This window comes from Rhinolophus sinicus, chromosome 3, assembly GCF_057876585.1.
Source record: "Rhinolophus sinicus isolate RSI-liver-muscle chromosome 3, RSI-T2T, whole genome shotgun sequence".
NCBI classification, from domain to species: Eukaryota; Metazoa; Chordata; class Mammalia; order Chiroptera; family Rhinolophidae; genus Rhinolophus; species Rhinolophus sinicus.
Genome location: NC_142503.1, coordinates 164923200 through 164947899, shown reverse-complemented (window position 1 = coordinate 164947899; position 24700 = coordinate 164923200). Strand labels below are relative to the sequence as shown.

Below are 24700 nucleotides of genomic sequence, written 5' to 3'. Positions count from 1 at the left end.
AATGACACAACGCTGCCTGTACTAAGATGATTTGGCTCTTTCCAACGTGTAGACTGTAAGCTCTTAGAAGACAGGGTTCCTTCACGTTTCAAATTATTTTGATGATGGTACCTGCCTCAGAATTCATTGTAAGCTCTTCTGAACTACTTCATTTCTACATTTGATACTCTCCTTTTAGTTAGAAAAAGGTACAAACTTGATCTTGTGTAGCAATTAGGGAGTAAGTCAATGTCCCATAATGGTATATAATTTAATCTAGACTTGGCATTTTATGATCACACACACACACACACACACACACACACACACACACACACGATGGTGGAATTAACCAACAAGCCTATCTTTCCCATAGGATTCAAAGGGATTTCAGAATCCCTTCATTCTCCAAAAAACTTTTGAATTCTATGGAATTCTAAGGAATTATAAAGTCCCTCATGAATCACAGCACAAGAACTGAGAATATTTTCTCTCTCAATTTGCCTAGATTACTTTGACAGTAATCAGAACAGATAGACAGTACTTAAACCAAAGTTAAAAAGAAATACAGCATCTATCTACAAATTAAAACAAAACGTGATTTCATTTTGGTCAAAATAAGTTACCTTTGATCTTTCTTTTGCAGTTGCTGCCTCCTCAAAATGTACAGTAAGAGCCATAAGCAGCCCCACAAACAGATTGTTTAAGCTAAAAACCTCTGCTGCAATGGACCACTGCCATGTTAGACGAGAAAATGAAAACACCCCCGCAGCAAGGATTCCTCCAGCATAGGAGCCAGAAAGCCTGCAAACACAGATAACATGAAATCTTCTTTCCCAACAAAAAAACCCGACTTTATTTTCCTTTTTATAAACTGTAGCAGGAGAAATTATGACAGTTACCAGCGCCATCCCACACATTATATAGTTAATACATTACTCCATGGAATAATATTTTTCAACAGATTTTAATTAGGAAGTCCATATATTAACCTATTAACAATCAAATGAGCAAACATGCTTGGTATCCTGTGGATGGAATGAGGTTTAGTTCTCAGGATTCAAGCCAGTTCAGAAAGCCTGAAGAAATAGTAGCTAGAGAGATAACAAACCTGTGTCATTTTTCTTGCCACATCCATGAAGAAGAAGAATGGTCTGGTAAAGACTGAAATGTTTAATTGTAAATATCAATGAAATAGCAAAATATCTATTCAGGAACTCTCATTCTCACTTTCTGTGGAGTGTTTGGATCTACTTTCTACACCTATCTCTCAACATACCGCAAAGTCTGTCTTGGTCACAATATTTGGTGATTTTAAGATCTTGTAAGCTAAGTTCTTAGTTTCTGATGATTTTGTCTTTACAGAGAGTTAAAGTTAAAAACATATTTTTTAAAGGGAAGAATTGGAATGTGGATTTTAATAGCACGAAAAGGATCAAACGCAACACTTGGAAACAAATTTCTCACCCCCCAAATGCCAACATGAGCCATACATTTCAAATCAATTAGGAATCTGGATCTCAATTGAGAGATATGATTTGAGACTGGTAATATGGTTCAACATACCACAGCATATCAAACCAAAACAATTTCCTATTTCACTATAAATCTAAAGCTAAGAAAACTAAAGCTATTAGCCAACTATGTATGTCTAATGAGTGTTCGGAAATTCAGCAAGCATTACTGTGTCTAATAATTATGATACTATGTGGCCCTATGCCATTACTTTTTAAGTATATTGTTTTGTATAAAAAGTTATGGAGTCATTCGATGGTTCCTAACCAACCATTATAGAAAAAAATTAAAAATGTCAGTATCGCCAAACCTGTTTTTCTTTGAGTTTCTCTTCTGAATTTATTTCTGTTTTCTTTCCTTTATAAACACCATGAGTTTCCAGTTTCATCAGAGTCCCTCATTCTCCCAGGTATCCTGATGCAACATACTGAAGTCATTTCTTCCTTCCAAATTCCTTTCAGTGTGAATTCCTACTGGCTGTGCCTCAATCATTTTAATAGTTTTCTAACTTGGCTTGTTTTCCAATCTGTTCTGCAACACAACATCAGATTAAACTTCCTAAAACATACCCTTTATGACTGCCCAGCCCCAAAACTTGAGGACTCTATTGCCTGTAGGAGAAATTCTAAATCAATCAGCCTGGAATCCAGGCTCCCAGTACACTGACGCCCCTCTAGCCACTAACTGCCAACATTGTTAACTCCACCAGCTAGTCAGGCTTCTCAAAATCCTCTACTAGGACATGTCTGTTAGCGTCACACCTTCGCTCATGCTGTACCCCTGAAGTGAATGTCTTCCCTGCTCCCTTCTATTTATTTAAACTCCACTCTTCTCAAATTTCTCTTCAATTCCCAGGTTTCTAGCCCATCGCTGAACATTATAGCATTTAATTGTCCATAACAATTATTCTGACATTGGTTTTGAAATGTGCACTGGAGTTAAACTTCACTTCAATTGGAAGCATCTGGCCCCAAGCACAGAAAGGAAACAGTGAATGAGAGAATGAATTAATCTTAAAGCATTAGTGACATTTTTAAAAGGAATTTCTATGTTTCACCCGTTAACATTACTTTGGAAAGCAGCGTAAGATACAAGATTCCTTCCTCTACCTGAAATATAAATTACCATCCTTGGAGAAATGGCAGATTTCAGGGCTGAGGTAGTTCAAGTACAAAATGCATCTGAAACATCTTGTGCCAGGAAGAAGTGCTCCAACAGGGACATGACGAAAAGGACACAGAGGCCAGCTTAAGGGGACTCTCACTGGCCAAACTGGCGATAATCTGAGCATCAAATAATGATAATAACCCAAAGAATGTATAAGAATATATGACTCTACAGTGATATAAGTAATTGGAAGAGAAGGGAAAGTCCGTAGAATGCCAATTGATAACTAATAACTGTAGAGGAAATGAAATCACCACTTGGCAACCATCATAATAATAATGGATACCAAACTAGTGGGTAAAAGTTTTGCAGTAACAGAAATATGTACATAGTCTAAAGGTATCTCCCTATGAATGGATTTAATTACAAAAGGAAAAATGGTAACTTTATGCTGGCAAACTCAGCAGACACCATCCTAACCACATAATCAAAGATAACAGCCCTGTAATGGAACAAACAAATATCATATGCTTCCTGATCTCTTCCAAAGAGAAGAACACAGCCTCATATCTATGGAAATCCTAAGAAAAATGTATTACCTGAGTCTAAACATGAGGGAACGAACAAACTCAAACTAAGAACACTCTACAAAATAACTGGCTTGTATGTATCGGAAAATATCAAAGTCTTAAAAGATCTCCCTCCCCCCCAAAAAAAGCCAAAAAAACAAAAACCAACCAGAGGAACTGCTCCAGATTAAGGACTCTAAAGGGATATGTCAACAGAATAAAAGGCATGATCTGGGATTTTCTTCTGCTATAAAGTGCATTATTGGGACAATTGGCAAAATCTGATAATTTCTTGATGATTTTGAGAACTGTACTGTGGACATGCAAGAAAATGTCCCTGTTTCTAAGAAACATACCCTGAAGCAATTTAGGGCCAAAGGGTACTATGACTGCAGCTTAGGTTATAAACGAAATAAACACACACAGCTCAAAGACAAAGCAAATGTGGTAAATTATTAACATTTGGGGAATTGGATGAAGGGTATACAAGGAGGTGGCTACTCCTGATACTGTTTTATAAATCTGAAATTATGTCAAAATAAAAAGTTAAAAAACAAAACCAACAAGTTCCTGAGATAATTTGTTAACATTTATTGAGTTTTTGCCTGCCATATGCCAGGTATTGTTCTAAGTGCTTACCTTATATAACAAATTCATTTAATTTTCATAATAATCCCACAAATAGATGCTACTATCTCCTTTTTTCAGATGAAGAAACTAAGGCCTGAAGAGGCCAAGTAATTTTTCCAAGGTCCTTTGGCAATTCAGTGGCAGAACCAGGAATCAAACTTTCAGTCTAGTTATTTGGTGTCATTACCTTATGGGGTAAAAGATGATGTTTTTAGTGTTAATGTCAAATAATTTATTCTATATTAATGACGTATTGCACTTTATTTGGTTAAATATGTACACCCTGGAATGAAGAATAGAATAGAACTTTTGCCCAGTATTAGAATTGTACTTATTTCTGTTTTATCAAAATAACACACTACCAGCTTGAACTGCCTGTTTTAATCTCCCCTCCCCCCCAAAAGGGCAATTAATCAAAGTTTAAAACCACTAGTTAATTAAAGAGAACTGAGAAGAGAGTCCTGATATGTATGAATCCTCAGGAAGAAAACTCAAGACTCACTAATCTACAATGATTTTGAACACATTCTTAGGCTTAGGGAGACATCCTAATGTATTTGAATTGTTGACGTTCATTATTGGAAATTACGAACTATGTTTATTACCTTTTCAAATATTTCATAAGATTTTAAAAATTGAAGAGAGTAAGGTAAAATTATAAACTTCAGTGATAAACTTTATGTTACACTATTACAGTTAGTTGAATACATTGACATTTTATTGAAGACTAATCCTAGAAGCAAAGTCTATAATCTGAATCTCCACCATCCCACCGGCCTCCAGGTCAGGATGGTTTTGCAAAGAATAATCCATATACTCTTACACCCAATTTTCCTTGGTATCAGAGAAATGATTTCTGAGGCTGCTGAGTAAGGTTATAGAAGAGAGAGAACTGATTTGTTTTTTTGGTTTTAAAAATTTTGCTGTTCAACCTCTAAAAATCCCTTCATATGCTTGGGAGGTACCCAGCTTATGAGGCATAGCCCCTTCCTATTATACACGCTGAAAATACAAAATACTTTTCCAGCCTCCCTTGCAGGTAGAGCACGCGTATATGACCTGGACTCTGTTTGTCAGAAGCACGTGCTCCAGTCTTTGAACTGGAAACTGATGAGGCAAAGAAGCACTGATGGGGACAGAAACCACTCAGACATGCCTAGAGTGCTGGATGTTTCAGGCTCAAATTCCCTCCTAGGAATTTTGTGAGCTCTCCAGCTTCCTTTTCTTTCTTCCTTATATTTATTTCTAATTCTAGATTAAAAATTTTCCTTTTGTAAAAAAACAGCTTTACTGAGATATAATTCATGTACTTTATAATTCACCCATTTAAAGTGTACAAACCGTTTTAGTATATTTATAGATGTGCAACCAAACCACAGTCCATTTTATAACATTTTCATCACCTCAAAAAAGAAACCCTATCCTTTATCTGTCAACCTAGTCTTCTGTATGAATTTCTTTGATTTCAACAGCCTTTTATAAATCAAACCGTGAAATGTCGCTTAAAACACACGTTTGAACACACTGCCTTTAAAAGTTTGCTTTATGCTAAAATTCAGAATCCAATACTTATTGACTATGTAACATGTACAAAGTAGTAGATTATGAAAAGTAGAGATACTTTCAGACATCTGCTGTGGGAAAACTCTGCAAGCTGTGGAGGGACACATAACCAGGACCGGTAGGTACCACTCCATGCTCAGCTGAGGATGGAGACTCCGGAGACTGTGCGTATGGAGAGGCAGCATCAGTCCATATGGCTGTGGGAAAGTCAGCAGCAGCCTGAGCCCGGCCGGGAAAGGCAGGGTTAGGGGCTTTAGGTGGTAGGTAAGACAGAAGGGCTGAGAGAAAGGGAAGTAAAGTAATCATCCATCGGGCCTACACTGGATAGAGACGAAAGTAAAGACAAAAAGGATGAGCAAAGGGTTCTAGACAGCTGTCTCCATTTAATTGGGTAGGGGCATCAAGGAAATGAGTGAACTAAAAGCTAAAGTCTGGCAGAGAGTGGACAGTAGGTCGGGGAAGGGGACATCAAATTGTTGAAGGATGAAACAGGCCTGTTAGGCAAGACTGGACTCTCCTGACGAAAGCAGCCTGTGATGGAAAAGAGTTTAATAAAGCCAGTCTCAAAATCATAAGATTTTCATTAAAACTAAGTATTTGTCCTGAAGACAAGCAGTATACCTACCATACATAATAAGTCTGCAGGGTGAGAGCAATGTAGGAAGGCGTGTGTGGCCCAGTGCCACGACATCATAGGCATGCTAACAAGGAGACGTGATGCCCACAGTACACAGCAAGCGGGGGCTGTGACTTGCTGACAAGTCAAAGGATGATGTCAGCAACGGTGAGGACGAGGACTTGCTGAAGACTTTGGGGGTCTTCACCTCATTCACTGACTCTGTAGGTAGGCAGTCTTATTATGTTGTTCAAGGCAGATGACATTATCCTCGCATGCTCCATGTCACCTTATTGAGAGAGAGATAAAGGACTAAAGAACAAGCTGGTGACAAGAATGCTTGCAGGAAGGGATGTTTCAGGTCATGACCAGGCTCAGAATTAGCCTCGCATGGTCCACACCTGCAGCCTCTCTGTTCTCACTCTAGCACTCTACTGATATTGCTCTCACTGAGGCCCCCAATGGCCATCTGACTGCCACATACAGCAGGCTTTTGGGACCTCTCTGCTGTGGTGATGACTCCCCCAGCCACACTCTACTTAGCTGACTACGGGACCTCACATCTCTCTGGTTTTCCTTCTATGGGTCTGGATCTTCCTCTGTGTTTTCTCTGAATGGCTCCTTTCCTTGCATGAACTCCCTTAAAGCCCGTATTTCCCCAGATTTCATTCTCAGGCAAACTATTCTTCTCACTCTCCTTACTCTGCCCGGGTGGCTTTAAATACTGTCTTGATGTCAATTGTCAGCTACCCACTGAAGAAACCAAATCTGTCTCCGACTCTGCCTCTCCCTAGTTTCATACTTACGTATCTCTACTGACCACTGAACACGTTACCACAAAGCCATTCCAACCCTCGATGTCCTAGAGAATTTCAATGTCAACATGTGCAAAATTAATTCCTCATCCCCTTCCCTAAAATGACTCCTGCTCCTGTGTTCCCTATCTTAGTGATTTTCATTATCTATCTAGTTTAGTTATCTAAGAGACCTAGGAGTCACCATCAAAGCTCTCTCCCTCGCTCCCTGTCCAACTTATCACATCCTGCCCATTTTGCTTCATAAACACTAAAAGCTCATCCTCTTCCCCTCACTCACCCCACTGCCCTGTTTCAGCTATCACCATCACCTCAGGCTCACACCAATGCAGCAGCTTTGTATGCTCTCTGCCTCTAATCCTAGGCCCACCATCGCCACCAGCATGAGAGATCTAAAACATATCTGATCTTGTACTTTTCTGCCTTCAACGCTTTAATGACTCTTCTTTGATTATGAAGCACTACAAGCTCATCATGATAGACAAGACCTCTGATGATCTGGTTTCTGCCCACCTGTAGCTTCATTTTTGGATCTAACTCATCGCAAACCTTGTGTTTCAGCAACACTAAACGACTTGTAAGTTCCTGTACTTACAAGCCATTTTGCTCCACCTCCAGGTTTCTTTGCACACCAAGGTTCTTTGTATCGGGAACACTGTTTTGCCGTCACTTGGCCAGCTCCCACGGACTGTTTACAACTCAGCACAGGCATCGCCTTTCCAAGAAGTTTTTCCTACTTTCACTAAGACTAGGGTAGCTGCCCCTTCTCCAAATTCTCATTAAATGTATTAAATGGGTACTGAATAGACAGATTTTTCTGTATTTCTTAACAAATACAATCCCGAGGAAAAGAAATTTTTAACTGTAACGTAATCAAAACATAGTAAGGAAAGCAGACTTGAAGAACTTAAACTTCTCTAAATAATGTATTACAAAGCCAATAGGATTATTTTTGGACCATTAATACCCATTAATACATGGATAGCCATGTCAGCATTTTAAAAATTACTGTATATATCACTTTATGTATATATTTGTGTGTGTGTCCCTAGAAAATCTATTTGATATTTTTGAAAACTAAATGTTTTCTCCCCTATATATATTTATTTCAGACATACTTCATCTTTAGTTTTTAACACTCTCCAAATAGCAATGGTTTCTAATTACTTCAACCTAAGTCCAACCATTTCCAAATAATGTTTTATAAAATTACTTCTGCCATTATTTAAAAATTAATCTTTCATAACTGCAAAAAAAGAAAGAAAAAGAAAAGTAAAGATGTTTTGGTATTGGGGTAAATTTTGTTAAATTTTGTTTCTTTTGAGAACCATGTACTTTAGCATTGCTGTCCTTTACTTTTATAAAAGTGGTGTCAAAGTAACAAATGAAATTAAGAGAAAAATTCAAGGATTCATTTTTATTTTTTACATTAATTAAAAAAAATTGATATCCATATGGATATATCTTACAGAAACTAAGGAATAATCATTTCACCCTTCTGTACTTTAATTCAAGAGTCTAAATATTCTTTCAGCAAGAGTATAGAAATAATAACTTATTTAAAAAGCATTTTTCATATCAAGTGATTTATTCCTTTTCTATAACATAAATATTTCAAAGGGAATAATAAAATACAGAAGGTTCAGTTACTCATATTGCCTTTCACATACTGATGGGTAAAGGAAGTCATTACATTTTCCAAAATTTTTGTGAAATTTCGAACAAAATAGCTCAGAATTTCCATCTTATATCTTATTGAATTAAATATCAATGAATATCAATGAACCTTCCCTATCAGTAAGCCACTGTGAATTTGAGATAGAAACACATTAAATGACTTATCTAAGTGATGCCGAAAAAAATCACTTTGATGAAAATGTCTGAAGGTGTAACTAGTCTTAAACTTGTTAAGCAAGCCAGGTGACCAAGTAAGCACTTTTATTATCTATTTATTTATGAGTTTTTTAACAAAGGTATAAATCCTATGCATCTACAGAATTCCTAGAGCCTCCAATTAATCCATTGTCTGTTTTCATTGCTGGGGCTTTTGTTACCTTATGAGCCAATTATGACCCCTCTCAATGAAGAGTGATTAGACAAGTTGGCTGTCGTCTCTTTTTGGGAATAATTCTAACCAGAACACACATTCTACAGATTTTTTTTTTTCTGGAAAGGGCTATAATGTACATTTATAATTTTTTTGGTAAACTTAAATTATATAAGTAGACTGAAACACTATGTATAAATCTGACTAAATATCATCCTGTTAAATGAATTGGTAGTACAAATTTCCAGCTATGTAATCTTTCTTTTAGAAATATTAAATTGGTGCAAAAGTTGCTGCAATTTAACAGGTTAAAAATAATTGCAAAAACTGCAATTACTTTTGTACCAACCTAATATATAGAAGGAATGTCCAATCTGACATTATAATTTAAAAATGAGGTTTAAATGAAATTGCTGTTCTGAGCCCACAAAACAAGCTGTTTCGTATCATCCATAAAGTCAAATGTACAGATGAACTATAAATATGTGTCCCCAAATAAGACAAACAATTGTCATCTACCCACAGACGAAGGCTAATGATTTTTTAAAAATATATAAGTGACAATCAAAAATACCATTGTGTTTTCACTTGGCAATCCAGGAGTCCTACTTCCAATTTTCATTTTATTCTTTTGAATAAATATGCTTAAGTAATTATTCTTTTTAAAAATCAACCATGGAATTAATAAATTTATTTATTTACACTTAATGTGCTAGAGTAGCATCTTAAAATTAAAAGACACATTTTTCTACTGAAATTGATGAAACTACCTCAACAAAACTAATAGTAAACTAGAGAAAAAGGAGAGAAATACAAATGAGATTGTGAATAAAATGAAAAGTCTTTTCACCAGAACTCACTACTAAATTGTGAAATAGTCTAAACTATTTTCCACGTTAAGAACACCTTATGATGAATTAGATATCAGAAGAGAAAAAAATGTTTTTCATTCTCAATCTAATTCTCAGAGAGCCTCATAGAGGGTCAAAGGAGACATTTCTTCAAACGAATTACATATTTTTAGAATCTAACCTGGCTTACAGAGAAATAACATCTTATTCAGCTATATGAAGATCATACTTCAAATACCATTACTGTGATAATTTTAATAACACAACCATTGTATTGTAAAACAGTCACATGTCAATACTAACAATCAAAATCAAGTTTTCACATTGTTAAGAGTGGCATGCCCAATTTCAAGGATCTCATACTAATGGAGTAAAGCAGTGCTATAGATGATTCAAAATATCAACTAATCCAAAAGTCAATGAAGTATGCTTCATATAAATAAATATATTTTATATATTGCAGACTTTATTTATTTTATATATTTATGTTTTGAAATATAAGCTATATTTTGCAGTATGTTTGCAGTAAATACATCTTTCTAATTGCTTTTCACTTGGGTTAACACTAAAATCGTGTAGTTCACATTCTAGGACAGCAAGTGGTTAGTCAATGAGGAAAGACACACCAAGAGAATGACAGATTGTATGGGACGGGTGGTCAAGTATTTACAATTTCACCCAGATAATGCAAATGATAGAGATTCTCCACTGAGGTGGGGAGGAGTGGTAAGGAATGTGAGATGCCATTAAGAGCATCCTAACAAATGTGAAGCTCAGAATTCTACGGTTAAAACATAACTGCCTTCTCTTTGGTCCAAAAAATCCACGAGACTGTGTTAAGATTTCCTACAAAACATACCGATTGTGCAGTAGTTTTCTCACTGATGGAATACTATCCATCTGTTGACACAATGGATAAATCAGGAGGTTACAATTTATACCACTGACACAGGTTTGCTATTGATGATAAGGTATATTTTTCTTTCCACCACATGGTATTTGATTTTCATGTGTAGTCACATGTTTGTCTAACCCTCAATCAAAAGACAAATAACAGACCTGGAATTCTTTCAGCACACGTATTTGACATGCCTCATAAAATTCATGAATGTATCCGTCTTCAGTGTTACTTGCATGCGTAGAACCCCACATGGAGGGCACACGACCTGCCTTCTATAGGGAAAACTCCTTGAAGTAGAATGGAGTAGGAAGGCCACAATGCAGCATCTGAGCACTACTGTTAAATAAATCACTCTTAGTGTCAACTCAGATTGATGACTGAAAAATGCAATGGATTACAGGGAAGAGGTGTGGTAAAGCAAGATACAATGAACAGCCAATCTACCACCTCCATCCACCCAAGTTCTTATCTTTCTGGGTCTTGTTCATGAAAATGATATCAATGTTACCTTCTGGCTCATTCACATAATCAACACCCATATATTTACCTCGTCATGTACTTGGAGAATGGTCACCCTGGGAAGCTAAGCTGCTGAAAAGAAGGTGTGCTGCTGAACCTTTCTCTTTTGGTGGCCATTAACACTCTTTCAACACATACGTATTGAGCATCTAATACGTGCCAGGTACTCTGTAGGTGAATTATAGTCAGTGGCCATTTAGAGCAGTAGAATCTAAATTTTTTCTTTTATTTTCAAATTTAGATCTAATGAACACAAACCAATAATTTAGAGCATGGTATATTAAAGTTATATCTCTGAAGCCACCTCCACTAAACCTAAACAAATGTAAAACATTTTCATCTTTAATCAATTTGAAAATAAGTCCTTTCCCCCACATTTCATAAAAATTTACTTTCACTCCAGATAAAAATGCTACCGAGGTTTGTTCTAGTTCATGAGATTCAATCAAAAGGATAAGAACCGTGCTACCTGATTTTTCAGCTCCATAAACATCAACTACCAGTACACTAAAAGGAAAAGCACAAAGTATTGTTCCTGACTTAAAACCACTAAATAAAACTGGGGGAAACTTTTTTAAAGCTTTCAAAAAGGAAAAAAGCACAACTGAAATGGAGGGAATAAGATTACGAATAGCTTCCATAAATAAAATGTAATCACATAATTTCCATTAGAAGTCAGATTTGTGCATTAACCAATAAATGAGAAAGCTATTCAAAGTTTAGAGCAATTCATTTGATTATATCCCATCAACTTATACCTGAACATCTAAATAAAAGAAAAACACTTATAGAAATCATCATCATTTACTCCACATTTTCCTAAGTTTTCCCAGGATCCCAAATCACTTGCACAATGGAGGCATCATCACCTTAAGGCACAGCCTAGTGGCAAGTGACTCCCAAACTACAGATTTTCATCAGTCTTGTTTGAAATGTTTTAAAATACACAGACCTCAATATTAGCTTGTTATTCCATCTTGATGATGTATTTTGCAAGCAGTAGCAAAACTGAAATTGGTTAAAAGTATATTCTAGCATATTATTATTCTCAAAGGCACTGACAAGGCATCACCCTGAGTCCTTTTTAACTAAAAAATTTAGAAGATGCGGCATAATTTTTAAAATGTTAAGATCCCAAAGGTATGCGAAGTAAACTTAAGAGGTTGAAATAATAACAATCTACAGAATGAGGGTATTAAACTACTTTCATCAGCAACACTAACCAACTTTAATATTTAGTAGAATTAATATTAAGTAGTCTTATGCAAAGTTATGAAGTATATATTAATAGTCCAATCCATTGAGACTGTTTTCTACTTCAATGGCTTTGAAAGGCAGCAAATCTATAGGAGTTATGATCTATAATTTTATTTGTAGTTTTAAGAAATATATGCACTTATTATTATAGCCATAATGACTGATGACTAGTTCCAGTGGCAAAATCTCGGCAGGAAACAGATTTAGCAATTTAAATGTTTTCTAAGTTTTCGTAATTGAGGAAACTTTTCATAATCTGACATTTGTTAAAACCACTTATTAGAAATTATGCAGCACAGTAGCTGTGGAAATATGAGCTAGCTTCACAATTATAAAGTCAGCCTATGTAGTCCTTTCCTATTGTATATGGTGGCATAAACCCCACGGCGGCCTATCAGCTAACTGGCAGGCAGGGGGCTGCTCTATTCAAAGTGAGAGATACAAGCTGCAGGGCAAAAACCTGGCAGCTCCCATCTGACCCCACAATCCCCTACTGGTGACAGCTCCAAGCTCCATGGCAAATTAGGCCTTCTCATATTACAATTGGAGAAGACAGATTCCATTAGCAGTATCTGAAATTGAGTGGAGAGCTGCACTGTTATCAGACTTGACTCATAAGCACTGCTATTAATCAGAGCTATGATAGCATTTATATATTTCAAGCTATCTGCTGCCGCTGTGATATTCTGCTACAAAGGGTTGATGGGACTTAGGAAAGTGAACAATAGAGCTTTCTGGGAAAAGCAGAGTAAATCAAGAAAGTCTATGACTTCCGCACATTCTGAAGGGATTGTGGTTTACATAAATTTTCTCCCAATTGGAGATTGAGCTCTTCCTCATCTTACACATGGGATTTAGTTGTCACTCAATGGTAACAGCTGTGAAAAGGTGAAGCGGCCCACCGCTCAGAATATTGCCTTCGCTTTTAAAGCAATTAACCCATGAACAGGAGGATACCTGGTGATATCAAAGGGATTAGGCCAGGCAGTGCATTATTAACATTTCCTTGAACTAATTCTAACTCTGACTAGCTGTCAGAAAAGACTCTACAGTCTTAAAAAAGAGTTTTTGCCCTGCTTTTTTCCCCTTCAAAATGAAGTGCTGCTATTTGAGCCTAATGTGTCTCTTTACTTAGGAGAAAATGCATATGAACCAACCCCTTAATATGCTTACGCAGTCTGAGTCAACGCAATTTTAATACAAGTATGAGAGAAATATGTGATCAATTAACCAGGGATCAAGACAGATATTCTCCTGAATGGAAATTAATGCTCCAGTACTTTCCATTCTTCTTCAACTACAAAAACTTGGTGACTATTTGTTACTAAGACATAGTTACCTCTGAAATTAGGAAGAACTGCATATTATTCTCTATGGCAATAATCTAAAATACTCTTTGAGCTGGAAAATGTCCCTGAAGCAGGAGATTCTACATTCTCTAAGGTATGGCATTTTAATTTTTCCGTTCTTTATTCAATGGACTCTTAGCTGAAGCTATTAACATAAGAGCAGACACAGTGTTCAGAATCAAGTGGTCCTTCTCCAAAAGTTTAGTTAAATTAATTTTTAGCAGCAGCATAATGCTTACAAATATGGAACTTATAAAAAATAAAATACCCCATAAATAAAATACTGGTACAAAACAATCTGCCAATAGACATTTAAATATTACTGAAATTCGTTGTAGGTTCTTTGTATAAACAGGCATAGTTTCACTATACATTTATTTATTATTAATATACCTATATTCTAGGTAACCTATTTGACATTAAGAGATCTGATTACCTACTGTACAATATTAATGGTGTTAGAAAGTTTTTTTAATACAAGTTTCCTGAAACAGTGCCTTTTAGAAAAAAAATATTCAAAAAACTGTTTAATGGTTAGTGATTTTGTCTTACTTTTAAAATAAGCACTGAATTTTGATTATTAAAACTAAAACAGTTTTACTTTCGATTCACATGAATGTTCAATAAATATTGCTGAATGACTTGTTCTGTAGTTCCATTTGGCTGATAATAGTTTGAAAAGGATAGGCTGACGCTGAAGCCTGTTGAGAATATATTCCCCACCTTATAACAACCAAAATAAATGATACAAGCTATGCCCTCATCTGAGATCATAAGCAATTTAAATCTTCCCCGAGGAGAATTTTTATACAATGCTATCAACATACGCCATTCTCTTTCAGTGATACCCGAACACAGGAAATGTAAGCACGTTGATGTTTAATGATAGTGATTTCAGTACTCCTTCCTTGTTCAGTTTATAGGACCTCGTTTGATGTTTTTAGAAAATAAGTTTGAAATTCAAGTACGAGGCAATGCTCAATGGTGTTCATGTTAGTGATTTACAGTATCTATAACTTTTTTATTATGTATTAATAGGATTTGTGAATTTCAAATCTAACACTTAGAATATCATACTATCAAACTTAAAAATCATTTACTTCAATGGCTTTAAAAGAGAAAATCCCATTTCCTATAAAACACTAATTGTATTATATACTCTTAAATGCACGGATGTACACATTAATAAAATGGATACTATTTCATAGAAATGAAATGTATTAGATTAAACTCCCTTAACAAAATGCAAGCTTAAAAATACCCCTGACAGGGAAAATAAATAAATACATATAGAAACAACTGGCACAATCTTACTATTTTTAATTCAATAAACTACAGTGACACAGACAGCTTTCCATGTGCTGTTTTACTCATATACTTTCTACTTAGAGCAAAGCAAATATAAAGTTCTTGCCAACCATTAGAAAAGACTGACCAAAAAATGCAGTGTTAATGACATCTTACTGCTTTTAAAAGCAAGACAAAGATGCAAGAAAAGCAAAAATTACATAGTAATTGAAAACAACGAATAAATTGTTCTTTCAATCTAAGTCATGTTTACTGAAAAAATTGAGCTTTTTACATCAACACATTTAAACAGAAATTTGCTTTTGAAATACAATCTTTGTTTAAAAGGTACAGAAGGTCTTTATGTCCACCCCAAGAGCTAAATATAGTGAATGCTATGTGAACAATTACCTGAAAAAAAAACCTAAACCTGTTAAAAGAATTAATTTACTGCACACCAGTCAGCATTAATCCCACATGTACAGTAATGTTCTCTTAAGTGATGGGGGAAAGAAAGAATAAAACGGTTTCCTGGATCAAAACCCTTCAACAACAAACTGGAATGATGATTTGGTCTGTAAATGAATAAAGTAGTGAAATGTCTCCTAAACAAATTCTGATAAAGGAGTCAACCTGTAAAGGAATACATTTACTGTATGCTGGGACTGGAAAAAAGCCGTCACTGTAATGGCTGTACAAAAACTGTGTCCTGCTGTTGGGTTTATATTCACAGAAGAAAGGTTTTAAAGGTTAAGTTCAGGTCATACAACAAATGAAATTGTAACAAGCCAGCTGACATTGTATAATGTCTTCTTCCACTCAATCAATAGGCTACTGTTAGTCCTATTACCATAGAGATGGCTTGCTCTTTCCTGAAGGGTGTCTATTGTTTGACAAAACAGATTTGCCACTTGAACTAGGTTGTTCCCAAAGGGCGTGTACCTTGTCAATTATTTGTATTCAAAATAATGAAGTATTTTCATATTAAAATGTATGTAAGAGATAATATTGTTAGATCCCTTTTCTGAAAGAAAGCAACTTTCCCAAAGTACTATATTATTAATACTAAAACCATTCAAATATCCAGTTTAGTCATATTAAGAATTTTTTGATTTAAAGCATGTTAATAGCAAGTATACAGATTTATCATCAAGACTATATTAAAAGAAAAGGGTCACAGGCTAGCGTGCTAATCTAAAACCTATTATATTAAGGACAATAATTAATGAAAGCTATTTTAAAATATGGACAACTCAAAGGAAAATTATTGTACAAAGCTATTTGAATTCTAAAAAGATAAAGATTTTTATATATGATTTTTACAGTGGTTTTCATGTGGAATGGTATTAACAATATACTGAAAAACATGGAAAAGTTTTAAAAAACAAATCCTTTTATTTGCATAAGAGCTATTTATATCCACACAGCATTTAAATATATGTGTATATGATAGAAATCATCTTTTAAAATACAGATTAACTATCAAAATAAATACAAGTATTAATTTTATTTAAATGTCTTTATCTTAAATATCTTGTCAAAATTAATAACTCATACATTCAATATAAAACAGCCAACTTCCAAATTTCAACCTAGATATGTAAAATGAAAAGAGATCGGTTTTTCTATCAATAGAAATAATGACAGATTCTTAATTACAAAAGACACCGAAGGAATAATTTTAATAAAGACTATTCTAATCATTTAGAAAAAGAAAATATTCATAACATTCATCACACAAATTAGTCCAAGGAGAGATGTTATTTTAAAAATTTCATACTTAAAGATATGGCTAACACTGAAAACTTCTAAGACTGAAATAGACACAAATTAAATAATATAGATAAAAGTTTAACAAATGATTAACATTTATAACAAATCAATCTGAAAGCTTTCTGCAAATAGATTTAAACATAAAGTTTAGAGTCATAACTATGTTAACTTTTACCTTAGTATCAATAATTAAAAGAGAATTTAGAAAATAATTTAGGTTAAGGGCAATATTATGACTAATGCAAATAAAAACATTAGTCTCCAAACTGCCATGTGAAATTATGTCTACTCAAATTCTACTATATTTACATACAAAAATTATTTGTTTTTATAATCAAATCTACAGTAGTTTTTGAAAGAAGTATTTTAATTTGGTTTTCCCTTTGCAGGAAGCATAATTTGTATTTTTCACTATAATCCTCTTAGGCATAGGCTAGACTGAATTAAGAATGAAGGAGACAGAAATAGCAAAGACAGATGAGTTTACCAATACCCTAAACTAATGACCTGTTTTTCTTTTTAAAAGCAGGGTCGCCTTCCAAACTAAGAAAGCCTTCCATCAGTGAAGTAAGTGTGGTCTAATTTGCCTATCTTCCCTACAGCTATAATGGAACAAAGTGAGACCTTACTAAAACCACATCCCAACTTGATTTCCTTAGTTAATAGCCTCATTTCAAAAAGTAACAACATGTGCATATTTCAATACAATACAATTTGGTCTAGCTCTGAACCTGACAGGCAGCTGTCCCTCAGCACTACTGTGAGTGATTAAATGATATTTACCATTGACCAAAAGATGAACTTCATATTGTTAAATTAAACTGGCCCATCTGCATCTTCACAAAATGACAAACCTTATTAGTTCTGCCTAACCAGAGAATTGTGATAATGAACTGGTGACACCTTCACCCCATTGTATAAAGCAGAACCTACTGTGTAATCATTTGAGGGGTTAAACGTATATAAAATTACTGTAAATTAAGAAAGTGAAATCACATGAGTGATTAGGAAAACAAACAACAAACGATTTTCTTTTTTAATGCATGTACTTGGGCTATAAGAAAACTACATCTCCAAGTAACCAAAATCAATTTTAACTAATCAACTACTTTACCTGAAAACGGTGAAAAAAAGGAATGAGGCAGCTCCTGCTCCAAACAAGCCACACAGAAGATTGACTCGGTAGGCAACTGAACCAAAAGGAAATAGTTTAATTGCCAGTTTAGCCACCAGAGTGAACAAAGGATAGCCAGGAGGATGGGCAACCTAAGGAAAAATTAGCCACGGTCAGAAGGTCTTCATCGAGGAAAGGAAGAGTCACACTGGCTTTCATTGAAAAGTAGCCCTTTTCTCTGGCAAGCCTCAAGATTAAGAGCCAATGACTAACTGAATAGTGGTTTTCTATTGTAATCCTTTTGTGCCAATACAAACAAATATTTTCTTTAGTGGATTTGGCCTCGTCTATCACATGGTGTGTCACCTAGAGGAAGGCTGACATATTTCATTGTCAATTCTTAAGCAGTTTGTTCTCCAGGTTCACAGTACATTAGGGTCACTTAAAAGGCTATTGAAAAAAAGCAGGTTCTGAAATACCGTATTGGTTAGAAACTTGAAAGACCACACTGCTATCGGATTACCACCACGCTGACAGTCCTAAGGTCTTGCCTAAAGGGATCATGCACCATAATAAAGTTTATTAAATAATAAACTTATTAAAACCGTTAACCCGATTTATTTTATTCTCCATAGCTTATACAAAATTTGGGGTGATAATAAGCCAGCTACTGTATATATAGTAAAGGCTTTGCTTTATAATTTAGTTTAATTGGATTTAAAACTTAAAGTAAATTGTCACGTACTGTACTTATAAGTTACTAAAAACTGGGGTTTAAAAATAAATTAATCTACTTTATTCCATGCTTAATTAAACTTTCTTAATTCCTAAAACTGTTAATGAGAGCATTGATTAAACAATAAAACTAATACTTACTCCAAGCTCATGTGCGGCTGTGATCAGTTCCCCTGTGAAAAAATAATGTAAAACCAATAATTACTATTAGAAAATGACACTCCTCCAAAGTTTTCAAAATCCAAATGCTTGCATTGGGGTTTTGCATTAATTTGACTGGATAAAACTGTAAATCTGCAGAGATTTAACAGCATGAATAGTCGAAGAATATTTTCTCCCTTAGGTCTTATTGAACAAAGTATCTTTGGTAGTTTTTAATAACTGGTCAGTGGAAATACAGAGGAATCCAATTTTTAAAAAAATGCTTATTTTCCCTCCTGAAAGTTGTATACACTTGCAAATATATACAAAACTCTTCCAAAGCATTAGTGTAATATGCTGTTTTATCCCTCAAGTATTTAGTACAAAACTATCTGTAAACATGCAACCTTACGCTACGTAGAATGTGCAAACATCTGAGGTTTGATACTCCATAGTGAGTCATACTGCCCTAACCCTGGCATTTGGATATCTTCTCTACATTAATTAGTTTGGATGTCTTTAAACAATTTCCAAGTGTCTATTAGCTCCAGGTTATTTCCGTAAGCTCCAGCTACCATAATACATTTTTTCAAGCCATTAAATCATTATACTATTTACATAGTTCTTTGTAGTTCCTTGCCGGTAGTGATTAGTTCTAAAATTATTTTGCAGTAATTGAATGCCTACTATGTTAATATTCAGAGCACAGGAACTATTTCTGATTCATCCTTGTACACAGTACAACATTAAGAAATCAATCAATATTAATTGATGATTTATGGGAAGTTATTACCTATTAGAAAATGTCTTGTCCATTTTTTATCCTTCAATGAGTATCAATTTTTACTGACTGCCCTAGCCACAACGCACACCTTTGTCTTCTTTGGCCTGGACTGTAGCAATAGCATTGGCCAATCTTCTACTTCTTCATACTGAAATCACTTATTACTGCCACCTCCAAGGGCTGGATCATATCCCTCATCTAAAACTTCTCCATGGCCACTTTTTACTGAATGAAGTTCAGATTCCTCAGCATGACATGCAAACCCTCTATGGCTTGAAGGTCCCTTTACAAGGCTTATACCAATGAAACCTATGCTTGTCTTGGTCCAATCTCATTATCCACTGGTCCTCTGGAATGATGCTCTTTTGCACCTCCTATCACTCATTTTCTCACTCAGTATTCTCTCCTAAACCCTTCAAGGCCTAGTTCAAGTGCCAGTTTCTCAGTGACACGTTTCCTTACACATATCCCTTCCCAGCTAATTCCTCCATCAGAATTGATCACTTTTTCCTCTTCCATGGAATCTATTTAGATTGCTTTATATTCTGGTTAGTTGCTTTCATTTGTCTTGTCCACTAAGTCAAATATTATCCTACCCATTTCAGGATCCTGTCAAGACATCACCACCTCTTGCCACAAAGAACCTAATCCAAGCTCTGAACATAGAGGTTGACAGTAAGACGTGTCACAGGCATCCTTGCTACTGACATCCCTCCCAGGTGAATGACTGCTTGCATGATGGAAGCCCGACAAGGGCACTCAGACAGGTATTGTTCACTTAAATCAACTACTTAAGAGCATCTTTGAAGTTTTCTGCAGGTATTCAAGAAAACCTTGGAAACCAGATACTTGCTGTATCTACTTTTTAAAGAAATTGTGTATGGTCTAAAATATTTAAAATAGCTGTTCCCTTTCTAACTACTGTCAAGTCTATTTTATAGTGTTACTCTAGAATGAGTTAGCTCTTGCCTTCAGTCTAAAACCTTTAATTAGATTTTTCTCATATTTCTGTAGGTGCAATGAAACACAGTGAAGTTCAAAATTTCAATGTCGCTGTTCATTCTCCTCCATTTAAAATGTATTTAGAATTATATTTAACATTAACAAAAACAGCCCATTTTCTCTAACTTCTTTTTACCATTAAAAAGTGTTACTCTTTGCTGGGAGTTCTGACAGTATAAGGATAAATGTGGAATCTAACAAACTTCCATCAACTTTTATCAAATGTTAAACTAAAATCTATAGAGAGGAAATGCTACTATTCAAAGCTTATAAATGTATCTTTGATAAAGAGGAAATATTACTCTTAAAATTAAATATGATAGAGGAAGTAAATAGTGAAAAAACATAAAACAACAAAGAGCCTTCTGGGTCCCTGATTTCTCTGAACCCTTTATACTAGGGTTTCCTGCAATGTAAGTTCTACTACCACGTGCGATCAGAATTATCTGGGTACTTTATAAAAATGAAGATTCTGTGACCATACCTCAAACCTACCTACTCTAAGACACTCCGGCATTGGGGCCCAAGTTTCCCAGGCAATTATAAAGTACATTCAAATTTGAGAACCAGAGTATTTCGGTCTGGGACACAAATGGGTGGCACGCTCAGTTAGTATATGCTTAACCTTTAAAAAAATGAGGTTCCTTTTACTTTTTATATTATATAATTATAGTCATATATCAAGTCTATTAAAGACAGTATCCTAATGTGAATTCATTTCCCCCCAAAATAACAAACAGAAGTGAAGGCTAGATTCCAACTCTCCTCCAAAGGACCCTGAGCACTCCTGTCCATAAATCAACTATGCGTATCAAACGGTGCAATATGTTGGCAAGGCCAACATATTGATGGATTTAGGGAGTATAATTTAAGACTTATCAGGAAGAAGAAATCATGCTTTATATTGGTTTTGAGATGTGTTCTGTTTATTGATAGAAAATTATTTCATAAACACAAACATTCAAGCAGAACAGTACATTCAACATATAAACAAAATTATCAAAGATATTATACAAATTTTACTGGCAATACTTGGAAGAGTTTATCATTCCCAAAAATGAACCAAAATATTAAAAGCAAACAATATTTAGAGTCAAACTAAACAAATTAGAACACCTAAAAAGTTTGGTAACTCAAAGCGAATAGATAACTTTATTCTTTTGGGGAAAATGAAAACATTATTAATAAAGACAAACCAACAATCACAGATTGTAAAGAGTTTAAATATTGCTATGTATGTGATGACGGATTTAACAAAGAATTTTGTGAAATTCTTTGACAGAGAGCAGAGATTAAGAAAGCATGTTTTAAAGTAAACCTTTTTGGGTTCTTTCCTTGACCATCCCTATTTTCCAGCTGTGTGATTCTGGACACAGCTTACCTTTTGTCATCTATAAAAGGTAGCTATTGATAGTACCTACCTCATAGAGTAGCAGCTGGGAATATTAAAATGACAACCCATATAAAGCACTTAGAACTGTGCCTGGCACATAGTAAGAGCTCAGCGTTCATCATCCCACCCCCATACTTCAGACTCAAACAACCATGAGAAGTAACTGTCAGAGATTTTCTTTTTCTGAAAGGTACAGAACTACCCAACCTCTGAGTAATGCACTCCAATGTCAAAACTCTCACAAATATAGTTATTTTTGTTATTTAATATAAACCTTGGAAACATGGTTAACTTCATTCCCCATTATACTAATGAAACATTGCTCCTCTGTGCTCAATGGGACCTAAAAGAAAGAATAAAGGTAGTGACTTGAAAATGGAACATCAATAATCCTCAATGTGGTAGGTAGCCTTGAAGATGGACCTTAATGATTCCCAATTCCTGGTCCTCTCACTGTGTAATCCTCTCCCCCTTGAGTGTGAGCTAGATTTATTGACTAACTTCCACAAATAAAATAGGACAGTGGCATATCACTCCCAAGATTAGGTTACAAAATGACAAAGGTGCCATCTCTTTCTCTTGACAGAAGTTAGGTTACCCAGACCCACCTGGCTGAGAACTGACCTGAGCTTATAAAGCAAATCCTCCCCAAGTTCAGCCTGGAGAGGACGGCAGCCCCAGGCTACACTATGACAAGCAACCTTGTCCTGAGAAACAGCACCCAGCTACACTGTACGGAAGATTCCTGATCCACATAAAATAACATAATAAATGACTGTTGTTTTAAGCCACTAAATTTGGAAGTACCTTGTCATGCAGCAAAAAACTGTGCACTCAGCTTTTTCAATCTATAGATTCACTATCTGACGCTACCGGCACTGACAAAATTTCTGGCCAGTATTAGGCATTACTGGATGGTCACCTAACTGGGCAGCAAAACAAAACCTGGATGTTGTTTCTCATACCAAATAAATAGCAAGAACGCGTGTGATTTAAATGGCCCGTGAGTCATGACTTTCCTTTTTATAGAAGTAGCTTGCTTTAAGCCACAATCTGATTTCCACTCTTTTAAGCATTCTCCCCAAATATTCTGCCTGGCTGGTTCTTCTCAACATTCACGGAAATACCACCTCCTCAGAGGCCTTTCCTGACTAGTCTCTCAGAAGGAGCCACTAGCCACCCCCACTTCTCAACTCACATCTCCCTCTTACTGTCTCCATTAATTTTTCACCACTTAATAGGCAGGTGTTTATTCCGTAGTTTGTGTCGTTTCTACCAGCACTAGAATACCCTCTGTTCCTTGTTCACCGCTCCCGTTACTCCTCTTACTTGGAACACAACAAGCAGGCACTCAGTACTACCTGTGGACTAAAAGGAGCGGAAAGGAAAAAGTCAGCTGCAGAAAAACGACCTGGGGGAAGTGGAGAGGTCGGCCAGTCCCTTCAGGAGAAACCAACAAGCCCCGGTCTTTTTAGAACTACAGAAATCAGAGTTATAGGAATAGAACCGTAAGTTGGATGTGGAACGTACAACCCTGGCACAGGCGGGTGGATGGAGGGCGCGAGCTGCCCAGACCTAGTGAGAAGCATGCGGAGCACGGGAGAGGCGCAGAGGGGACGACCCTGACCCTAAGAGTACTTTACCCGAGTCTCCCCCCGGCACCGAGGGGGGCAGCGTGAGGGTGAACACGCCCGCCACAGCGGCGAACACAGCAACGCTGCCGCACAGGCCCCCGGAGCGCCAAGACCCCACTCGGGCTGCCCGCCCCCGGGCCGGGCCCCTGCCGTCGCCATGGAGACCCATGGACTAGTGGGCGCCGAGGAAACAGGACCCGGGCGAGCCCGAGAACGCGGGGCGGACCAGAGCTTCTCCGTGCGAGCCGAGCCCGCGCGGCAGCCGCAGCGACTTCCGGGTCAGCCCGTGTCCGCAGGCTGCTCCGCACCTTTGCCCACGGGGGGGGGGGGGGCAGAAAATGCCAGGCCTCGCAAAAGCCGGGCCCTGGGAGTTTTCTCACGCACTGGGGTTTACAGACTTGTAACATGCTTTAACCTAGCTCATCACGGGGGAAATATTCCTCTTCAGAAAGCAAATGTGGGCACGGGGCTCCCGCCTCCATTGCCGTTGTCCCCCTTTCTCACTGACTTGGCCGGGTCTGACAGAGAGAAGCTGGGTTGAAAACTGAGAGTGAGGAAGGGCTGCTTCTGCCCCCTACGGTGTGGGGTGAAACTACACATGAGGACCCAGAGGAGGAGCCCAGAGCCTAAACTGTGAAAGAAAGGGGAAATGTGCGTTCAGTTTGTGCAAAGAAAGTCAATAACTACTTGAATCGCCATGTGTTTACTACGATTCATTATAAGCCAGTGTGCTAATTACTAAACCGCAGAGTAAATGATCAAGTTATTAAATCTTCAGAGAAATTAAAAGAAGCGAATTGGTCTATTTTTTGTTGTTGTTGCTATGGCATGAGGAAAACAGCAGATGAGCTGAGAAACTTGAGTTTTTCTATTAATACAAATAACTCATACCCTGATACAGTTGTCTCCTACTTGAATGAAGAGAGGTATTTTGATGGAGCTTTGACCACAAAGTGGGAAATGAAACGGAGACACTGTACTTTTCAACTGGTAACAATGCGAAAAAGAATGAGGACTATTGGACGACCACATAGTGGGCTGTTAGTAAGATTTTTAAGCTTACAGTTTACATTATTATAGCAATTATTCTGGATTATCAGTTCCTGGAGGGCAGGGGCT

At 36.3% G+C, this 24700-nt stretch overlaps 1 protein-coding gene across 4 annotated transcripts in view; it reads right to left on the bottom strand.

Moving 5' to 3' along the window:
- TMEM260 (transmembrane protein 260) overlaps positions 1-23869 on the bottom strand; it is a 57631-nt gene extending 33762 nt beyond the window's left edge. The window contains exons 1-4 of one of the 4 annotated variants that reach the window (XM_088797345.1): positions 23591-23869; positions 18769-18800; positions 17893-18044; positions 606-783 (exon numbers count right to left, since the gene is read on the bottom strand). In XM_088797345.1, the coding sequence (XP_088653471.1) occupies positions 606-783; positions 17893-18044; positions 18769-18800; positions 23591-23750 (522 nt within the window). In that variant the 5' untranslated portion in view covers positions 23751-23869. The remainder of the gene's footprint in view (positions 1-605; positions 784-17892; positions 18045-18768; positions 18801-23590) is intronic. The other 3 variants (XM_074327439.2, XM_019725781.3, XM_019725782.3) reach the window with 3 other exon arrangements.
- Positions 23870-24700: the final 831 nt, after the last annotated feature.